The sequence below is a fragment of the Vicia villosa genome, linkage group LG3 (genome assembly GCF_029867415.1).
Source record: "Vicia villosa cultivar HV-30 ecotype Madison, WI linkage group LG3, Vvil1.0, whole genome shotgun sequence".
In the NCBI taxonomy this organism is placed as follows: Eukaryota; Viridiplantae; Streptophyta; class Magnoliopsida; order Fabales; family Fabaceae; genus Vicia; species Vicia villosa.
Genome location: NC_081182.1, coordinates 48801080 through 48811010, shown reverse-complemented (window position 1 = coordinate 48811010; position 9931 = coordinate 48801080). Strand labels below are relative to the sequence as shown.

The window sequence follows — 9931 nt, the reverse complement described above, 5'->3', positions numbered from 1 at the left end:
TGCCTATTTATATACCGCCTTTTTATATTTATATAGTATCATATATTTGCCTTTCAAAAAAGAAATTTTAAATGTTAAATGAAATTTATGTATAGGTACTAGTATTCAACTAAATTCAAATGTATTTAAGAATTTATCTTTTAAAAAATATTGCTTAATTTATTTATTATTATATACTGTTATATCAAGGAAAATAATATACATTATTATTTATGCAATATTAATACTCATTAATTCTAATCTTGTGTTATTATTTAAATGAGTTCTCAAGGAATATAGATAGAGAGTGTGCTTGTAATGGAATTAAGAATGGGAAAGTGTTGGTTTGTTGGTGTCTTGATTCTTTTAGGTTATGTATGCTTGTTGGGTAATATTTTTAGGGTAGAAGGGTACCCTATTGAAGATTTGGTTGAGAGGTTACCAGGACAACCTAAGGTTAAATTTAGTCAATATGCTGGCTATGTTGATATAGATGTAAAGCATGGGAGGAGTCTCTTCTACTATTTTGTCGAGGCTGAGCATCATGCTCACAAAAAACCCCTGACCCTTTGGCTCAATGGAGGTAATAATCCATTACTATTATTTTATTATTATATACCGTACCTTTTTAGGGTGTGTATGCCGATTGCTTCACAAGATTCAAAATTTGACACGCTTAAACATTGATTAAAAATAGTCTCGTGAAATATTCGCCGCTAAGGACGATTATATATATTAGTGAAAATTATTGTTTAAACACAACTTATTTTATAGGTCCGGGATGTTCTTCCATCGGAGGAGGTGCTTTTACTGAATTAGGACCATTTTATCCCAAGGGTGATGGACGTGGTTTACGGAGGAATTCAAAGTCTTGGAATAAAGGTATTTATTTATGAGTTTATATTTTCATTTTAGAGAATATATGATTTTGGTGTGCATTGATTCATGATATATGTTTTTGTGTTTATTATTTGTTATATTTTGTATATAGTTTCAAATCTTCTGTTTGTGGAGTCTCCTGCTGGAGTTGGATGGTCATACTCAAATACAACTTCTGATTATATCATTGGTGATGATGCAACAGGTAATATATAGTTATTATCTATGTAAAATAAAAAGTTATATATTATACTAAGCATGAACATAGTTTTTCAATTTTGTTTTTGGCAGCCAATGATATGGTTTTGTTCTTGCTGAAATGGTACAAGAAATTCCCTTCTTATCGATCAAGAAAGTTGTTTTTGACTGGAGAAAGCTATGCAGGACATTACATCCCACAGTTAGCTAATGCTATTCTTGATTATAATCTTCTTCACTCAAATGGTTTCAAATTCAATATAAAAGGACTCGCGGTAAAAATATCATTTTATGTGACATTTAATTAATTAATTTACTGATTAAACTAATCATACTTTTTTCTTGAATTTGTTAGATCGGAAACCCTCTTCTGAAATTGGATCGTGATACACAGGCAACATATGAATATTTCTGGTCACACGGAATGATTTCAGATGAAATCGGTCTTGCTCTTACGCGTGATTGTGATTTTGATGATTATACTTATGCAAATCCTCATAACATATCCAAATCATGCAATGATGCTATAAATGATGCTAATAAAATTGTTGGCCAGTATATAAACTACTATGATGTGATTCTTGATGTTTGTTATCCATCCATAGTTCAACAAGAACTGAAACTGAAAAAAATGGTACAATTTTCCTCTTGTTAATTATATGTTAATGTGAATTGGTGATGATACTTTTTTATAATTAATTAATTTGATTATTTCATTAATGCAGGCTACTAAAATAAGTTTAAGTGTAGATGTTTGTTTGGACTATGAAAGTGATTTTTACCTTAATCTGCCGGAAGTTCAAAAGGCTCTTCATGCTAATCGTACCAGTTTGCCATATTCATGGTCCATGTGTAGTGAGTAAGTTCAATGTATAGGGTTTCGAATTTAGAATTCAGTATCTTATTAAATGTTGTAAATTGTAACACATTTTTTCTTTATTGTAGTATTTTAAATTATAGTTTATCAGATCCTAATATTGACATGCTTCCAAGTTTGAAACGGATAGTGCAGAATCATATTCCAATATGGATTTACAGGTAATTAATTTTAACAAATGATATACATCAATATTCTATATACATTTTTGCAATAAGAAATTTATTTGTGTTAATTATGTATTGTGACAGTGGAGACCAAGATTCAGTTGTGCCATTACTAGGTACTCGAACACTCATTCGTGAACTAGCTCATGACTTGAAATTCAATATTACTGACACTACGCCAAATTTGAGTTTTGCCAGCACAGCTACGAAAGCGCTTTTAGGCAAAAGCGCTGTTATAGGTTTCGCTAAAAACAAATCTAAAAAACAAGGAAAAAAAGCGCTGTTGTAGGGGAATATTAGAAAGCGCTTAAAAAAAGCGCTGGTAAAGAGTCCCCTTACGAAAGCGCTTTTGAAAAAGCGCTGGTAAAGGCCTCCCTTTTCAAAGCGCTTTTAAAAAAACGCTGGTAAAGACCCCCTATTTCAAAGCGCTTTTGAAAAAGCGCTGGTAAAGCCCCATTTCAAAACACTTAAATATATTATAAAGAATTACCTATACCTATTGTTTTATAATATATAATTAATAAAATAAAATAAAAACCAAAACACGTTTTCTCCACTGTCGAAAATCAAAACAAGCCATTGATTCAGAAATCATCTTCGCCGTCATCTTTTTCGGTAACCCTAAGCCATCATTGATTCACCACCACCAGCCATCGATTCACCACCGTTAGCCATCGTTTCTCCCTCGCCAGCCATGGAGTATCCACCGTTCCACCACACTCTTCTCCATTTTAACCTTGTTCCCAAAAATAAACCCTAAAGCTGATTCCTGTGAAGAATGACGAGATTCAATCCCTAAATCGATTCCTCTCTTTGAGAAATTGTTGTTGCTGACTCTGTTGATTTTGTTTTCTTTCTTCTCGATTCGATAATCATAATGAATATTCATTTTCCTCGGTATGTTAGAGCTTCCCTTCATCTTGTGGTTTTGCTTTGTGAATCATGTTCAAGTGTGTCTCAATTGCAACCAGGTGAAAGTGTTACTTGCTTGCACCGCTCCTTGTCACTCTCGTTGCTTTGAAGTTAGGGTAAGTGAGTCACGACACTAATCTTTATAAGCACTTGCTTAGTTAGGGTTTTCAATGTGAAACTGAATCCCTATAGAATTGATTAACGATTTTCTTCTCATAGAATGCAACCAGTTATTCGGTTGGATATAGCTTGTTGATTGTAAATTACAGGTTATTCATGCTTCTAGTACAGTTAGAGATTGTTGATTTAACTCTTACATAATGAACTTAAGGCTACCATTTGTTTATGGAAAAATAAGCTTTGTTGGCTTAATTAGCTTGAAATGCAGTTAGCGGCTTATTCAGGTTCTTCAGAATCACTAGCTTAGAAAAGTAAAAGGGTGCAAAAGTATGGAAGATTAAATGTCTATTTATTTAAGGTATCTTACACCTTATTATATCTCTCAAAGGTTCATTAGGATTTGGCGAGGAAGCACTACAGTCTCTTCCAGGGAAAGTTGGATCTCAGGTTAGTATTTATTGTTTTCTACATCCGGAAAAAACGTCGGTAATACTATCTAAGCGAACATCTGCTTTATAAGCTAGTTGCATATATACTGGATTTTCTATTTGTATCTTTATTTTAGTTTTTCCTGTGTAGGATGTCAATGATGTTCTCTCTGCCATAGATTATGTGATCAAGCTAGTTGCATATATACTGGATTTCAATGATTGGTAAGAAGGTATTGAAATTAATACTCTGTTTGTATGCTTGACAAGTATGATGTGCAAGTGGTTTTAAATTGCTCTTGGTTTGTTTTTTTACTTAGATTCAAGTGTTTCAAATTGTTTCCTTGTGATAGATCATTCACACAAAAAAAAATATTAACATGTCTGACAAAGTACTATACATGTAATTTTTAAAGTCTTTTCAATAGTTTGATATCATGTTGGCTATTATGAAAGAAATAAGTATATATTACGTTTAGAGAACTGACTCAAGTTCATAGCCATATATTTTGCTAGAAATTGTGTGTCACTAATCATAACCATTAATTATATTAGTTAGCAGACTTTACTTTAATCAAAGAAATAGATATATACCATGCTTTATTGATTCACAACATTTCATCCACCTTTAAAAATCAGCTTTATGCACAACTCTTATGAACTTGTCTTTAGTTGGAATTAAAAGACTTGTCTTTAGTTGAAAACAATTCTTTAGTTGACTTTAAAATTCTGAAATAATTGATATGACTTATCTCTTTTTGACATATCTATATAACTTCTATTCATGTTTTATTAACTCTTATCTTCTTGCAATAACTCTTATGAACTTTTAATTTGTTGAAGTGTGGTGGCTTTTGTTGATCATAACGTATTGTTTGGATTTCTAATTGTTACAGGCACCAAAGAAGTTTGTTGCAGCTGCAGCAATTAATCCAATTTTCAACTTTGCACTAATGGTTGGTACAACCGATATCCCTGATTGGTTCTATGTAGAGGCCTGTGGAACCATTGCAAGAAATCGGTTACAGGAAACACTTTCAGCAGAAGATTTGTCTCTCTTCTATAGCAAATCTCCTATCTCGCATGTTTCAAAGGTCTTGCCTTTGAACCAAACATTTTTTAGATTGAATTGCCATGTTATTACAAGCTCTCTTAATGATTGAATTACCCTGATTGGTGCTAATGATTATGATTACGATGTATCTTATTTCATGGAGTTGATTTCTGGCATTATGTCTTTTCATGAATTCTGCAGGTAAAGGCACCAACACTGTTCCTTTTAGGTGCACAAGATCGTCGCGTTCCAATCTTTGATGGACTGCAAGTAAGTACTTATAGCGATAGGAATAATTCACTCAGACTCATGGTTTTCTTCGTTGATATTGTATGACAATATAACTTTCGCTGTTTGAATGTTTAGTACGCTCGAGCTTTAAAAGAGAAAGGAGCAGAGGTCAAAATCATCATGTTTCAAAATGATGTTCATGCACTCAAAAGGTACACAAGTCCATAATAAATCTCTCATTCCTACATAGAATCGTTATGATGATTTTAAATCTTATTTTATATTTTTGCAGGCCACAATCTGAATGGGAAAGCATCCTTAACATTGGTTGGGACATGGTTCAACAAATGCTGCAAATAAGTGTGTCGAAAACTTACGACACTAGTTAATTAGTCAAGTAAATTGAAATTTGATTGATGGCACTGTACAACCAGTTATATCCTCCATGGTCAAAATTGGGACTATAGTTTGATACATTTTATAGTAATATATGAAATACACACAAACAAATGATAGTGTGCTTATTTTGTAGCTAAGTGGATATTATAGTGGATAATTATAAGCACTTGCTTATAAAATTAGTGAAGTTTTATTTGTATTTTGATAATAAATATATGCAATATTAATTCATAAAATGTTTCATATTAAATGTATTTTTTTTTTAAAACGAAAGCGCTTTCTAACTAAAAGCGCTGCCTAAGATTAAAAAAAAAAGCATAAAAAATAAAAAAATGCACAACCTACGAAAGCGCTTCTTGAAAAAGCGCTGCTAAAGGGGGGGGGGGGTACAAGAGCGCTTTCTGGAAAAAGCGCTGCTATAGGGGGGGATACTAGAGCGCTTTTATGGATAAAAGCGCTGCTATAGGAGGGGCTACGAGAGCGCTTTCAAAAGCGCTGTCGTTACCTACGACAGCGCTGGCTTTAACAGCGCTTTTAAGCGCTTTAGTAGCCCAAAAAAAAGCGCTTTAGTAGCCTTTAACTGTTGTAGTGTGATCCATATAGAGTTTGGTTTCACAAAGGACAGGTAAATAAATGTAAATTTTTATTAATAATTGACCATTTTATTTTATGCATATTGAAAAATGATTTGAATATAGTTTTATAATTTTATTGAATCAAATGAATATTTATTTGTAGGTTGGAGGTTGGGTAACTGAGTATGGAAAATTGTTAACTTTTGCCACTGTAAGAGGAGCTGGTCACATGGTACCATATGGACAACCTTCAAGATCATTGCATCTATTTCAATCCTTTTTGAGTGGGAGGAGATTGCCAAATACTACTCGACCTTCGATTGATGAATGAATAATATATCGACTTCATTATCGTATTCAAAATCTGAGTTTGGAGATTGTCAATTTATGTTTCGCGCCTGAATGGTTTTCTAGATTGTGCACGTGATGTATGGATCATTGTCTCTAATTTAAATTTGTTCATCTTTTATACTATTCTTTTTATTTTAATCCAGGATATTGCTAAAAAAAACAATGAATAATATATGGAAATAGAAGATTCTATAGTCCAATTGATTTTTAATAAATTTGAAGATTTTGTAACCTAATTAAAAAAATGATTGTTTGTTTCTCCATACGTCATTATTTGACAGAGAAACAAAGATATTATTTGACAGAATCAAACACATAGGTAAAACTATTTATAACTTGATATAGACAAAGGTTAATTACTACTTGTATTACATTTTATGTTATCACTCATAAGTTTAACTTCAATTGTTTTAGATTTTATTTTTCAACAACCATCTTATTCTCCATGTAAACAAGTTTTTAAGAGTGATGATTTAAAAAAATACAATTACCTTTAAATTATTTCAAGAAAATTAAATAAAATAAACTATTCTATTTTTAAACATAAAAAACATTAAGTCATTTAAATTGGTAAAAGTATTTTTAAAAAGCACACCAATTCAACATCGCTCAATACTGAAAAAGAATGAATTTTGCAAACAAATTCATAACACTTATGCTAATAGCAAAAGAAAAAAAAACAAATAATTGTGACAATTAAAGTGGCTACAATATTTTTTTCTTATAATATTAATGATACCATAAACCTATTTTGTTAGATTAATTATTTAATTTATTAATAAATTATAAGGTTAAATAAGATTTTGGTCCTTATAAATTGTCAAATTTTACTTTTGCTCATAAAAAAGAAACATGTTTTATTCCCTACAAAATTATTATGCACGTAGTTTTAATCTTTATTAAATCAATGTATATTTTTAAATGATTATTTTGCAGACATGTTTAACATGTTATAAAAAGTTCTTTGAAAAAAAAGAAACTCAAAGTTTTGAATTCTAAGTCGAGATTTTTATTATTTTTATCATTATTTTTTAAAATTTACAAAATTTATATTTAATTCTTCTCATTCTCATTTGTCTCAATCGACAATAAAGGTAGTAATCCTCTCATTCTCATTTGTCTCAATCGAAAATCTCTTCATTTCGACAAGGTACACCGATCATATTATTATTTATTTTATAGGCTTAATTGCAATTTTGGTCCCTCTATTATTCATTTTTTTAGATTTTGGTCCCCCTATTTTAAAATCCGGAATTTTAGTACCTTTGTTTTAGTTTTTTTGAGGATTTTGGTACCTTAGCAAATTTGAATGCAATTTTTAATAAAATAGAAATCACATTGATGACATGTTCAACATAAATTTTAAATAAAAATAGTTTTTTTTGAAAAAGTCATTGTTGAACTAGCACTGACAAATCATCAATAAGAGCGTCATTTCATTTAAAATTGCCTTTGAATTTGCAGGGGGCTAAAATCCTCAAAAAACTAAAATATAGAGACTAAAATTCCGTATTTTAAAATAGAGGGACCAAAATCCAAAAAAATTGATAATAGAGAGACCAAAATTGCAATTAAGTCAATTTTATAATATTTTAACAATATACTATAGTTTTTTTATCTATTTTATTCTATTAAATTCATCACATTTGACACCACTAAACATCATGTTTTTTTTTCATCTCTAAAACTTGAATCCAGCAAACTTAATGAATCAAACTAGTTGATTGCGTGGTAGTGGAACTTCTATAAACTTCTACATGAATTTTTTATGAGAGAAGCCATTATTGCATGAAACTAATATATCTACTCTACAAACTCATTCCTCAAGTCTCAATTCTTTAGTTGCAGATTTCATTCAAAAACAAGGTTACTTAGTTAGTATTGCCTACATGTCACCTCAAAAATAAACTTGTTTGGACTAAATCTTACTGAGGTGATTTAGCCCTTAAAAGAGATATACACTATCATAAAAAACACTTTTTTTTTTTACCTTGGTTAGAAATTAGGATTAACCTCGTTTCTTATGTGATATAACGAAAGACGTCATGAAAATGCGTCATTTATAACTCAGTTGTAATTCCATCGAGGGAAAAGATTTATTAGTCATGAGTTTGATTATTAGTAACTGCATTTTTATTATTTTTAGAACTGGATGGCGCGCCCCACATTTTCCCTCGATTTTATTAAAACCCGAGGTAATAGATTTAGTCTTACTACCTCAATTTAAAATAACCGAGAAGAAAACATTGATATTTAACTTGTATTACAGAACCTATTTTGTCTATTTCTAAAATAGAAACACCGTATCTTTTGTCCATTTCTAAAACAGAAACATTTTACTAAAAATATTCATCTTTTATACCAACTGTAAAGCCAAAATGACACACACCTTATATTTTTACAACAAAACTAAAACAAATGATTAAACAACAACAAAAAAACCAAAATGTAAATTCTTAAACGGCCGTCCAAAAGTTTTCTTCTGTGAGTTTTGTAATTTATTGTTAAGCACCTATAATTTGAACCACATTTAAAACCAATAATGATAATCAACAACAACAACATTTTAAATCTTTAAACCATTGATTTCAACAACAACAACATTTTTCAGATGAGAGACGTACATGTGTTGCGAAAGAAGGGGTCTCAACATTTAAATCTTGATTTTTATCACTATCAGAAATATGTTTTTCTTGTGGAACAATTGATCATCTAGTGTTAGAAGGATCGATGGTATAAAAAATATGTTTTGCTTAGGATTCCATGATGAATGATTCATTCATATAAGCTGCCTTTCAAAGATCAACCCGTGTGAATCTTAATTTATTGGTTTCTACACTAGTGTTGTTGTCAATCCACTTACACTTAAATAATGGTATTTTAAAAGTAACATAATTAATCTTTAAAATCTCCTCAATGTCCCCTAAAGACGTTCTAGATACCAGTACAAGATTGTTATCGTTGGAACTAGGGAAGTACATGGATTCAGCTTCAACCATAACCCCACTATTTTGCATGGAACTACGATCATCATTTGGTTTGGTATAGAATTAAAATTTAGTAATATCGTATGCACTCCAAATCATTACATTAAACTTAGGCATATAAAACATTCATTTAATTTGTCTCGGATTCACTACTATCTTTAGAAACTCTTTCATTAAGCTAATTTATAAAAGTTTTGCTATGCTTTGTCAACATCAATTTTTCTCTTATCCTGTGAATTTTTTCTTGATAAGACTTTTGTGAGCGAACAAGTAAGGTTGAACCTCATTGACATAATTCAATATATACAAATGTGGGAAGAACATACCATGAAGTATGATTAGTATTCATATTACCAAACAAGTTCATTCCCTCGGTGGTAAGTCCAAGTCTAAGGTTCATTGGCTCAAGGAAAAAATCTGAAAAATAATTTATCAATTTTCTTCCATTGCAATGAATCAACTACACGACAATTTTTTCCATCACATACTCTTTCATCTGCATGTCATCTAGTATTTTATGTGTTATTTACATTAGCAAACAATCTCTAAAACCTTTGAATTAGTGGTAGGTACCACACCACCCTGGAAGGAACACCTTTTTTGGTTACACTATCATCATCTTCAACACCATTGTCCTTTAGCTTGTAGCGTGACTCCCCACACCTCGGGTATTCCTTTAAGTTTTCACACTCTTTCATGCATAATATGCTATCATTACTACCTGCATGTAATTTGATATAGTCCAAACACATTGGACATAGTATCTTCCTGGCC

At 30.9% G+C, this 9931-nt stretch overlaps 1 protein-coding gene and 1 long non-coding RNA gene across 3 annotated transcripts; both read left to right on the top strand.

Annotated features, from left to right (window-relative positions):
• The first annotated feature begins 303 nt into the window (after positions 1–303).
• Positions 304–6214, top strand: LOC131655664 (serine carboxypeptidase-like 42). 2 transcript variants are annotated; one of them, XM_058925499.1, is made up of 10 exons: positions 304–562; positions 754–861; positions 971–1063; positions 1150–1331; positions 1412–1690; positions 1863–1915; positions 2002–2094; positions 2185–2268; positions 5836–5869; positions 5983–6214. In XM_058925499.1, the coding sequence occupies exons 1-10, from the start codon at positions 310–312 to the stop codon at positions 6148–6150; spliced, it is 1347 nt and encodes a 448-aa protein (XP_058781482.1). In that variant the 5' UTR covers positions 304–309; the 3' UTR covers positions 6151–6214. The 2 variants fall into 2 exon arrangements, with proteins under 2 accessions (XP_058781482.1, XP_058781481.1); XM_058925498.1 differs by having other exon boundaries at positions 1782–1915.
• LOC131655665 (uncharacterized) lies at positions 4523–5173 on the top strand. Its single transcript, XR_009299838.1, has 3 exons — positions 4523–4884; positions 4981–5057; positions 5138–5173. It is a non-coding gene; the product is annotated as an uncharacterized LOC131655665 (long non-coding RNA).
• Positions 6215–9931: the final 3717 nt, after the last annotated feature.

What these genes read in the sequence shown, in the direction of transcription:
- LOC131655664 (XM_058925498.1), top strand. Translation starts at nt 310, where the DNA reads ATGGGAAAGTGTTGGTTTGTTGGTGTCTTGATTCTTTTAGGTTATGTA. An exon ending in CATTGGTGATGATGCAACAG is followed by an intron (nt 1,064 to 1,149) that starts GTAATATATAGT and finishes TGTTTTTGGCAG; the next exon opens with CCAATGATATGGTTTTGTTC. An exon ending in TCAATATAAAAGGACTCGCG is followed by an intron (nt 1,332 to 1,411) that starts GTAAAAATATCA and finishes TGAATTTGTTAG; the next exon opens with ATCGGAAACCCTCTTCTGAA.